Source organism: Pterocles gutturalis, unplaced genomic scaffold, assembly GCF_000699245.1.
Source record: "Pterocles gutturalis isolate BGI_N339 unplaced genomic scaffold, ASM69924v1 scaffold5283, whole genome shotgun sequence".
In the NCBI taxonomy this organism is placed as follows: domain Eukaryota; kingdom Metazoa; phylum Chordata; class Aves; order Pterocliformes; family Pteroclidae; genus Pterocles; species Pterocles gutturalis.
Window position 1 is genome coordinate 41505 of NW_010122809.1, and position 12349 is coordinate 53853.

The 12349-nt window shown below is 39.4% G+C and overlaps 1 protein-coding gene across 1 annotated transcript in view; it reads right to left on the bottom strand.

Moving 5' to 3' along the window:
• Positions 1 to 12349, bottom strand: part of SNX4 (sorting nexin 4) — a 32554-nt gene that overhangs the window by 18430 nt on the left and 1775 nt on the right. Inside the window, exons 2-4 of the mRNA XM_010077639.1 lie at positions 4163 to 4301; positions 3937 to 4086; positions 2819 to 2866 (exon numbers count right to left, since the gene is read on the bottom strand). Coding sequence (XP_010075941.1) covers positions 2819 to 2866; positions 3937 to 4086; positions 4163 to 4301 — 337 coding nt within the window. The remainder of the gene's footprint in view (positions 1 to 2818; positions 2867 to 3936; positions 4087 to 4162; positions 4302 to 12349) is intronic.

Below are 12349 nucleotides of genomic sequence, written 5' to 3' on the forward strand. Positions count from 1 at the left end.
AGTGCTGGTATATGCCACTGGAACGTTTTGTGCACTGTTACAGCCACCTCAGAGCTTGAAGAGCTATTTGGCATTTCACAGTGAAGGGAACACAGTGTTTGCCCTAAACAAAAACAGAGTCCTTCCTTTACAGCCCTTGCAATAACTTCTACAGATAAGACAGGGACAGTTTGAGGCTATTTCACCTCCCATTGCATTGGGCCTGAGCAGAAGATACCCATATTTAAGTATCACTGTGAGTTCCTTTCACCTGGAGGCACCCCCATATCTGGAGGACACTTAAGAGAGCATCCAAGTTGAGGGAAAAGCAGCTGCTTTGTTGCAACTAGAATGAGAGGTACTGATGGAAGTTGTGCTAGCTTTAGCTGTCCTTCCAACCACCAAACCACCAATACAAAACATAATTCACAAACTTAAAAGTACATGAATGAAACATCCAAGACTAAGACTGACTGATATTGTAAGAAAACAGGTTCACCGTCACCATTACATGCAACGCTTCTCTAACAATATCTTGCAAAGGGAAGACAAAGGCAGCATGGGGAAGCATGTCCATGATAGCACAAAAAACTCAAAACACTGCAGTAACTCCAAACCTTTATTCAGAGTGCTCCACAGACTTGTACGGCCTTGCTATAATCCTGACAAGTCATTACACAAGCCAGTTAGATTTCAGGTCATTCAGACGCACCTCTGTGTACTCCTCATACATCCTCTCACAGTACACTGACGTTAAATCAGAGTCCGTCCCTTTAAGTAGCTATTTCACAAAATACTATATTTCTGTTCAAACATCAGGCACCAAAGCCATTCAAGTTTGTGGGGACAGCATGCACATTCGACAGGTTCACACTTGAAAAGGATCACTTCCTACATTACAGTTACAGGGCAAGTTTTTGCCTTTGTTAGAGGCTCACACAGCACTCTGAAGGAATAGTTCAGCAAGTACACAAGCACTGTCAGGCAGGAACCAAGATCCTGTCAGTGCTCAACCCCCTAATAAGGGGTTATTTCCTTCTTGCCATTAACAGCACAGTAACTCCCACACACCACTTTCAAGCATTTGCACCACACAGAGTTACACTGTTAGAAAAAATGTCTGTCCAGCCTTAAACTTGATTTAAGACTAATACACATAAGCATTTTAGAGACGAACTCTCCATCAAATGGGGTACAGTCAAGCAGTTTTCAGACAGTTAATTCCTACTATGATCCTATAATAATTTAAGTAAACTACGGAGAGAGGGGAATTTCCTCCTTCCTAAAGGAAGGGTTAAAATCCCAAGTGACAAATCCCTTAAAGAATAAAATTAAGTGCTGGGAGTGGGAGAGAGGAAAGGCATGATTTAATGATACAGTTGGCAGGGTAAACAAAGTCTCCAACATCAACATTCAGCTATAACATGCTACGCTGCATTAATGCCTAATTTAAAGTTTAGTTAGCCTGGTTCAAACCCTCTGGGACAAAAGCACATCGTGCTTTAATGTATCAGCAGCAGAGACAGCAGCAGCACATAAACCAGTGCCCCAATTCTAGTCTAAGACACATAGTGAATAGAGGTTTGTCCTCCAGCATAGTGCTAAATAACCTCCAGTCTTGAGGGGTTCATGCTTCAGATATTGAATAAGGAAAGATGCTTTCTCCCAGGATTTGCAAAAAGTTACTTTTCTTTCCTAAGGAAACAAGAACTGTAAAAGGGAAAGTATACACACAATCAAATCTAGAAGGAAAACAGGACTTGCTCATCTCTCATTTAATCTACAATATTGTTTTAGGTAGGCAACTATTCTCAGCATTCTACTGTGAATTTTCTTTCATATGCGCACCACTGCGTGCACTCCTGAACGTACCTTGCAGTACAAGCTTTCTGAACTCCTATGAGTGTAAGCTGAAATAAAGATCTGTTGACTATGAAAACACAGCTTGAGAGCTCTACATTTTTTGCATTATGAATACTAGCAATATGCAAGCCCTACCATGATGGAAGAGAATTATTGTCAACTTAAGTTACCAACATTAAGTGTCAGCATCAAAGTCCCTTGGATATTGAGGATAAGAGCACCAGTAATTTACTTTAGGTCTCATTATTCAGAATGTTTCTTCATAATCCATCTAGTTTTCAGTTGTGATTTCATGATACAGTGAAACAAAAACTATATGGGGACAAATACTGAGCAGCTTCTCCAGGCACAGCCCAGCAATCTATCACCTTCTCACAGGTTTTGTCCTGTACAGATGTGTGATCTTTCATCATTTATTCCTGCAAGTCTTCCACCAGTTTACCCAGCCACCCACATACTGATGTCAACAGGGATAGCAGTACTTACAGACACATTCTGTTGAACAGTTAAGGGGCACCAAAGCCACCTTAGTCCCTTTCAGCAATTTATCCTTGTAGGGAAGTGCTCCAACTCAGACCCCTTTGCTCACTCCTTTTCTTTTTCTGACACCTTGCGCCTCTTATCAGGATAAAACTGATGCCTATCTTTAAAAGGATGCTAAACTAAACTGACAATATACAAAAGCACTGCTATGGGCTCAAGTTCATCTGTTTTACAGCTTATAAAGATCATAATTCTACAGTACTAGCAGAATTACAAGGTTGAGTATCAATCACAGGCACATATTAACAAGCCTGCTACAGAACTTAACAACTGAAGTCTTACCTGTTACAAAGAACACCACTGGTTTTTGTAGTTACATAAAGCAATGCCTTTAACTCATTCTAACAGCAAACAGCCTTTCATAAATAGCCTAAAACATGTTTGCTGGAGTATTTGTGTGTCACAGCAGTCATGAGACAATTACAGTAATTACCTTTAACTGAAATCCAGTCTCATTCACCATTTCTTTCCATCTGCCTTCCTAAAAAATACAGGAAAAGAATGTTAAGAGTGACTTAAGAGTGCCAAAACTTGTGCAAGTCTTTGTATCAGAAGAGCTTCTCTGGTTCTGCCTCAGATACCCTCCCCATGTCTTTTCAAGAATCTGGGTTAAGAATAACATGTCATTATACTACGCTCACATACTAACCTCCTCCCAAAAAACCCTCTCCTCTTCACTACTCAGTCACCTCATTCTATCAACCGGGGGCAGGAGGCACGTAGCTTTGTCTACAGAAGTACCTCAGCTCTTTACGCAACAGATGATAACTACCCTTCTTTCTATTCAATTATCAGCAGCTCCAAGGACCTGTGCAGCCTGAGGCAAAGACCACACAGAGAACATATGGGCAATAACTGTTCACAGTGTGCATGTAGTCACCCTGCTCACGTGTAGTGGTTGGTTGTCCCCTGCTTTCAGTTCCCATATACTGGTTCATCTGCATACTATACTGTGGTAAACATATCTGCTCAGTCCGCTATTTGGGGATCTCTCAAAGCACAGAAAAAAAAGACACATGCAACATCTCCTAAAGTTGAAAACTGCAGAATGCAATGCTTTAGCTGACAACTGCATCACAACTTCTCTGATAACATGTTGTACTGGTTTTGGACCATGACACGTATGAATGGTTCACGATTCAAAACAAAGCTAAATAAACCATATCCAAAAAGTGAACTGGAAGCCAGTACTGTCTCTGCAGCCAGCTGTACAGCATGCTAACTATTTCAGCTTTAGTCCTAGGGAAGCCTTCCCAACCAACACACATGAAGTTCCCAATATGCTGTTCCAAAGAGGTGGAAATTCTCTTAAGAGCCTTAAAACTAGACTGGAAAAAAGTCCTAAGGTACATTAGAAGGCCAACCGTACAACTGTAGTGGGCTGCTAAGAAGCTTTTAGATGGACAAGCCTTTTCCATGAGTTAATTCACATTGTCTATCCTTCTAGACACAGAACAAGCTATGGGTCAATGACAGGGATGAAGAGCAAGAGGACATTATCTTAAATAATCACTAAAGAATATATTTGGAAAGCACATCAGTTTACTATACCTGCGTTAAAAATGAATAAAAGATTTTGTCTTCGCAAAGAACAGGATGTGAAGCCACACGTAACAAGAAGTTTTCCAAACCGATTCTTCTTCTTTCCACAAAATCCGGATCCATATTATCTGCTGACAGTTTATGCCAAACAAAGTCAGCCTATTGAAACAGAAGAATGTTAATAGCTAATAAATAACAAACAATACAAAGCAAGGTGCAGCCTCAGCTTCCTTACCCTTTTTTCTGGCAAAGGTGGAACAACAATATGTGGATAGGTAACTGACAAATAATTCCTCAGCAACTCAAATTCACTGTAACGTCGCCACAGGGAGTCTACTGGGGTGCACTGTCCCTCACTCTGGGACTCAACAGCTCTGAAAGATAAAACAGCAAATTTGAGCATTAGTAAGTTATTGCCTTTTCCCTCAGACCATCACTACAATTATAGCAAAGGCCCTAAAAATAGTTATCCAGTAATGACTACTGTGTAACTTGCCCATAATCTAAACTACCAATTAATTTCATGTCTATATACTTCATTTAAAAATATTTATACTTTCTGCCTGAGAGCACTCAAATTTTTTAGGAACACAGGAAAAGTCAATGTATTTTCATCACTCCACAAACAAACAGGTAGGTCACAGTCAAGAAAACAGTCACACAAGTGACTTAGCTCACATCACTACAGTATTAGACATATTTCTCTTGGAACAGTGTTAGGCTCCAAGCCAGCACAATTTCATGAGCAGCTGAAGAATACAGAGTATTACAAGAAGGAATTTACTACTCAATGCAAAAGTCTTCACTTCAGAGGATAAAAACTGTTTTGCCTGCAACAGCTAGAGTAGTTAAACTTCTAAAAATATCCTTTAAAATTTCTTAATATTTAAAAAAAAAATTGCAAATTTCAGAGCACTTAAATTTTTTTTTGTTCAGAGTGATACCTTTTTATATTTAAGGATTAAGGATATGTAGTCTAATAAACTAGCTAAAGAGAGGGTAAATGGGTACAAAATTGATGCATTGGAAAAACGTGTTGAGAACTTAATGCCAACATTACCTAGCAAGGGCTTAAAGGATTTTATGTTACCATAAAAGGAGAAATGGTAGAATACTATAGCATTGAAAAGTAACATAAAAACTTGACAAAAAAATCATCCTTCATACAAGACATTTAAAGCAACAGAAATACTCTGCAATATCATTAAATAAGTGTCAGGTCAGTAACACTTCTTGGCAGTTAGCATATGCCAGAATAAACATGGAGAGAGAGAGAGATCAGACAAGGCACTTCACAGAAAGCAGTGATGTCCCTGTCTACCTTGGTTCTAACATTAAGTGACTAATTAGCACACAAAGCACTGGCATAAACCAGCATGAAACAATATTATTTTATGAGATTATCAAAGAATAGCCGAGGTTGGAAGGGACTCTACAGCTCCCATGCCCATAGCAGGTTGCTCAGAGCCATGTCCAGCTGGGTCTCGGGTCTCGACTTGTCTCCAAGGACAGGAACTCTACCACCACACTGGGCAACTCATTCCTGTGTTTGCCACCCTCACAGTAAAGAGGTTTTCTTACGTTTAAATGGAATTTCCTATACTTGAATTTGTGGCCACCGCCTCTTGTCTTCTCTCTCTCTATCACAAAGTCTGCCTCCATCTTCTTCACCTCCACCACCAAGTATGGATACACACTGCTAAGATACCCTGAGCAGTCTCTTCCAGAGGCTGAACAACTCACTCTCTCTCAATTTCTCCCCACACATCAGACATTTCAAGCACTTCATAACCTTCATGGCCCTTCACTGGACTTGCTTCAGTATGTCCACATCCTTCTTGTACTGGGGAGCCCAGAACTGGGCACAGTAGGTTATGAACTACAAGTACTTACTCATATGGTACTCAATATAACAGGATACTACATTATTTCTTCCAGTATAATTCAGGCTACACAGTTCTTGAATTCATAAGAACTTTCTTGAGAAAAGTTTTAAAAACATCTAAATACCACACAAATTATTGATATTTAAGCTATTCTTAAACCCCAAGGTTGGATTTCTAATGACCTTACTGAAATACAAACAGTCCTACTCCAAAGCAGCCCCAAATATTTGACACACTTAAATGAAATACAAGCAGCTTTTGTCATCCATTTCTGAACTCTCATTAGAGAGGAACAGCCTTGCTATATCCTCTTGTTTAAAAAAAAAAAAAAAAAAAGCACAGTTACATCTTGAGATTGAAGTCATTTACTACAAAATTATGCAACAGGAATTTTTTTAGATGAGTAAGGCAGAACATTTTCTATACATCTATCCTAGCCTTGTGGAAAGGACATTTATTCCAGGTGACTGTTTGTAGAAAAAAGAACCTCACAAGGAGGAAGAAAAAAAGAGGATGTATTCATAAGCTTTAGACAAACTGCTGCAGATTAAAACTGTTTGAGATTGACTTAAGAAAAAAATGCCAGCACACTGCTGACAGCCACCAAATCACACTGCAAACATCCCACACAATTCTTCCCTATTAGAGTATTTTGATTCAACAAAGTTGCAACTGCAACCACAGAGTTTTGAAGAGGGTAAACTCATCTTAGCATTGGGCTGACAGGCTGTGCAGCATTCCTCCCTACATGCGCTGCACAATTTAAACATTTCAAGAACACTTCAGCTAAAAGCAGGTATCTCGTGATTATACTATTGCTGAGCTGGAGGTAAATTTAAATAGGTAAAGAATTATGCTATTATGCCCTGGAAGATTAGTTGTTTAATTGAAACCTGAGGGCACAAACCTGACTTTCTTAGAAAAGGAACCCCCAGCAGGGTTTGGTAAACAATCTGGCCATTCAAGACAAATAAAAGTAGTTTAGAATTGGAGACCTTTTTAGTCTCCAGCTTCAGCAGCTATCAACCAGTTGCACTGACTTCCACCATGGGTTTCAAGAGCACTACTTCTGCTTGGGTTATTATTATAAACCCTGAAGCAAGACTGCCACCATCAATACACCATAGAATTATGTGGACCCTGTCTGAGAACACACTGCACAAGCAAAGACAACCAGGACTGCCCTGAGACCCCAGCCACATCCCAGGAGGACCCATCTGTGCTGCAGATATAGACACTGTGGCGCCAGCAGGAAAACACTAGAGACTCACCTGAGCTAGACAAACACACTGCACAGAGAGAAGCAGACTGCAGCTACCCTTACTCTAAAAGCAGGGAGATTAGAGATCCAGATCTTGGATCTGGAACAAGTCTTCTGTAATATAATGGATGTTCTATCTGACAAGAAAGAGAAGGAAAAAAAAAAACGCAGGATGCATTTGGTCCACTGCTATTAAATGTTTCTGTCCCTCCTATGCATAATAATTTCCCGGCCACAGCAAATGCAACCTTGGGATTGGCACAGGAGTCGGGTTTAACTCGCTCTTCTTTCCAGTTTTCATTTTTCTGTAATAGGAGAGTTTCATTATTCATTTTTTTTTAAATTTAACCAAAGTTGAAGACTGACTGCATCACCTTGTAACTAGAGACAGGCTAGGTGTGCACACACTACCGACAGTTTATGGCAGCCTAACACATTTCAGACATACAGTAGAGTTACAGAGCCTTAAGTTACCACCAAAGGTAAACTGCAAGAACAGTTCACTTCATTTTTTACATATCATTCTTACTTTTCCTGTCAATATGAGCCCTTAAGGAAAAGTACTCCTAGCTGCAATTATTTTTCATCTCCACTTAACTTATTCTATAGGCTTACACTGCCATGGGCAACTTCAAATATAAAGTTTTCTACCCCCTGAATACAAAGTACTAAGGAAAGTTCCTTTGGTTGTTTCATTTCAACACAGCATGTACTTAACTGCTGTCTTCTGCCTCTAATCCAATCAATTCCCAATGCAGTGCAAGTCTGACCTTATCATTTTCTGAATAACCTATCACATCAATGAGGTCAGCACAGAATGAAAAGGAGTTTATTTTTCAAGGAAGTTTCTGGTCCAGCCATTCATACTCTGTTTTCAAGTGCACTTCTATAGAAACACAACTTCACAAGATGTTAGAAAAGAACTATCCTGAATTTTGGTAGCATGCATTTGTAGGTGGCCTCAACATAGCACTCTCATATTAAATACAGTTACTGTAATACAAATTAGTAGCATAAAGTTAGGCAGCTTGTCTTCCATAGCTGACCTGCCTTAAATCACCCTGCTCTGGCTTACCATTCCTCCACACACCCATTTCTAACAAGTCAGCTTTACCATGTAGAAGTCAATCTGTATTTTTCTTATAATTCCCAGTTCCTGCAGTCAAGACAGTCATATTATCATTTAATGTTTCAATAAACACCACCAGTGTGAGAAAAGAACTAAAGAATAGTTATAAATAACTAATAACTACAAACTAAGAGGAGAAAAATTAAATTAAGAATGTCTTTATAAATGTAAAAGTGACTCCATAGATTCAAGTCTGTTTGAGGAACTACATATAGTCCTGCAGTACAAATTACAGATTAGAAAAGAATGTACTTACATTTCACATTCTTATCCTACAAATATTGGAGGAAGGCAAACACACCCACAGGATCATCATATATTTTAATAGTGTAGCAGTCAATTTTTCATTTGTAAGGGTTTAGGTGAACATACACCATCAGTAAACTGTCATTGTAAGAGATCACAGCCTTCTAACAAGAGAATGTTCCAGCGTAGATTACACTCTTAAAGCTTCATGACTGTTTTGCAGAGTTAATTATAAACTAGAAGCAGCAAAGAGCATGTGGAACCTTAACTGTGCAAAAAAATTTCTCAACATGCCTGCTATATCAGCTTTGTATTTGTCAGAATTAAGAACAAATCAGTTATTTAAAAAACAAAACACAACAACACACAATAATTAGAGTGGTAGCATCTCAGTCCACACATACACAGACAAATATCAAGCAGAAAATTAAATGGGACCCAAAATTTTTAAAAGGTCATTTGTGAGTGTAGCACTTCAGCAGGGAAGGACCACAGCTTTACAGAGAAAGCTAGCCCTATTTCGAAACAAACCACTACTACCTCACAACAGAGATGCAGGCACCCTGTTACTTCAAGTTTTACGGCCACAAGGGGCCTGGAGAAGTTAAGGAGGAAGGAAGCAGACTGCCAGACCAGGTCATGCCACTCACCACATCTACCCTGCCCATACTGAAGAAACTAAGGAAGCATACCAGGGCTAAAGGCTACTGCCAATTTATTCTGACAAAGCAGATCTGTGGACAACTGGCTAGGCTTCCCTAAGACTAAATTAATCAAGCTTTACAATCCTTGGACTATACCCTGAAGAAAAAGATTAAATTACTACTAGAGAACCTTGAAGGTCAAACCTGCCTGCATGGTTTTTTCTTTTTTAAATAGATGGCATCTGACACAACCTCCTCAATGTAGTCTGTGTTAAGCAGCCTGGTACTATTTCTCTTCTCAGATTATACTTACTTCCTTTATTCTAACATGCATTTATATATATTACATATATATATATAATATTTGGCCTACAGGAGAGATGGGGAGGCAACTCTTGAACAGGGAGTGTAGGGATATGACAAGGGGTAGCGGTTTTAAGCTGAAAGAGGGCAGATTTAGATTAGACATTAGGAAGAAATTTTTTCCTGTGAGGGTGGTGAGGCACTGGAACAGGTCACCCAGAGAAGTTGTGGATGCCCCATCCCTGGAGGAGTCCAAGGCCAGGCTGGATGAGGCTTTGAGCAACCTGGGCTAGTGGGAGGTGTCCCTGCCCATGGCAGGGGGGTTGGAACTGGATGATCTTCAAGGTCCCTTCCAACACTAACCATTCTATGGTTCTATTTTCACTGTCATAGAAGTACAAATGCTGCCATTTTAAGTCACATTTAAGAGACAATAGGTAAAGGGAGGAAGTGTGACAGCAAAATGGGTGGACAGACACTTGTCCAGAGAAATGTCTGGATGTTTTTCTTTGCCCAACATCCCATTGCAAAAAACTGCACCCTAACAGCTGCACTTCAGCAAGAGTCTGCCACCACACTGCCCCTCCTCTGCAGGACAGACATCCCTGCTGCCTCTGCCACTAGCAGCACCCACTCTAGTACATTTTTTCAACAGGCTGTGAAACTTCAGTTTAGTGGCTTCCAGCGATCAGAAGGGGAAAACAATATTTCAGGAAGGCAGCTGTGTAGTGCCCAATAAAGAAGCAATGCTTTTTAAGTTAAACCATTTCAATAAATTTAAGACACATTTTGAAATTACTAACACTAGTTTAAGATTCCCCCTTCCACCCAGGCTTTGATAAAGTAAAAGCAGACAGATTCTGCTCTCTAGAGAGAGCAAAGCTGTGGTGGGAAAGTACTGTACAGCCCTCAACTATGAGGCTGTGTCCTTTAAACAAGGTAATAAGTGTTTGAAACTGCATGGATGGATTTAGGACAGGCAAGCATGATGAGAGAAATAATTTTTTTTAATTACACCAAAAATGTCTCCACCTGGTTACACATGAGACCATAAAATATCACCAGTTACAAGAGCATTTCTCCCCAGGAACCCCGTTCCAGAAAGGAAGTAGAAATCCACAAAGGTACTCATTACACTTAATTCCTTCATTACCATCTAATTTTTAGACCACATTATGAACCCCACCATTAAATGCAAGCACTGCAGACCAGTTTCAATTAAGATTATAATCACTTGTTGACATTCAGTCAAACTTCTCAATTTGTTTTGGTTTTAAAAACACAATATAATACTTGTACAGTCTTCAGGCAGGAAAACCATATGTTTCCCCTCTAAGCACAGTTTTAACAATGCACGTTATTCATTGAATGAACCAACCTGACTGAAAAAAAATTAAAAGACAAAATTGAAACCTTCAGCTTTTACATCCATAACTGATGTTATCATAAGTGATTAGAAGACTACATTACTCCAACAGTCATGTTCATTTGCCTTAATTCAAAGTGCCAATGTGAAAACTTTAGTCCATCTAATTAACCTCTTCCCATTTCCCATTTAAAACTAATTATCTTAAATGAGCCATTAAACAATTCTGAATGCAATAAAAAGAGGAATGGCTGCAAAATACTAAATCAGAAGAGAAGGAAATACATTGGTTTATTTCCTTGTAAAAGCAATCACCTTTTCAATCACAGAAGCAATAACTTTGCTTTCAGCCTTTGACCTTGCACTGTATGAGAAGTGACACTTCCACTCCCCTACAGCGGACAAGGTTCACTCTCCATGTAGAAGAACATCATTGTTGAGGCATGGGCAGCTTTGTCCAGTAGCTATCTAGAAACGGTCTCTGTATTTACACCTCTCAACAGACAGAAGAGTAATCATTACAGATCAACTACATACTTTGTAAACCAAAAGTTACCTGGCAAGCTGTATGATGAAGAGGCAGGTCTCTTGTCAGAAGACTTTCACAGCCAGGTGTTTTGTTGTTTGTTGGGGTTTTTTTTGGTTGGTTGGTTTTTTTTATACTGCCACCTAAACAGTTTACTGTATTTAACTAAAATAAGCATCTATAGGCAGGTTAATGATTCATAGTATCAATCAAGTGAAAATCAGCAGTAAAAAGCATTTTCAATGCCTCTGTCTTCTTTCATCTCCTGACTCTCCCCTGTTTAAAGCTCATGCTGAATTCAGACTTTTTCCTAATGCCTCCTTTGGAGAGAGCAGACAAGTCTTCCTGACTCTCAATGACCAAAATCTGCATTTTGTTGTTTTATTAGAAGACAACATACCTCCACATGCATTCGTTCTGTGCTTCTCCCCAGGAAATGCATGCCTGGGCTCTCCGCCTAGCCCAATGTGGGACAGGAGACTTTGGGAAAGGAACCCAAACAAAATATAACAAAAGAAAAACTCCTGAAGACCCATGGCGCAGCATTGCTACCACCAAACCGTGACCTGGCTGGCTACTGATTTCCAAGTTATTTTCTCTCACAGCAACATTCTTTATAAGTCCTTATAGTTTGTATGGGCAATCCAAGGCCTTAAGAGAGAAGCAGGTCTCACTCATGTCATAGTCTAACTAATTAAACTGGAAAACTTTCCAAATACTGAAAGCAGAAGCAAGATTAGTAGCTTCCTCAGTCATATTCTGGGAGTAACAAGCAAATAGAGTGAGCCACCCTGTCAAATTACTTTGAAAGGAAGTAAAGACTAGTAGGGCTGGAAACTTCATATTTACCTAGATGCATGCAATTGCTCAATTCAAACTGAAATTAAATCCTCGATAGCAGTAACAGCAGAACCAGAGTTCACGTAAGTGTAATGCAACTATTATTAAGTGGTCTTCCTTTTATATTACTATAAACTGAGTTTTATTCTTCAATTACAAAATATCCTATTACTCACAGACAAATTGCTGTGAAGCCCACCTACAGCTACAAGCTCAGCAGG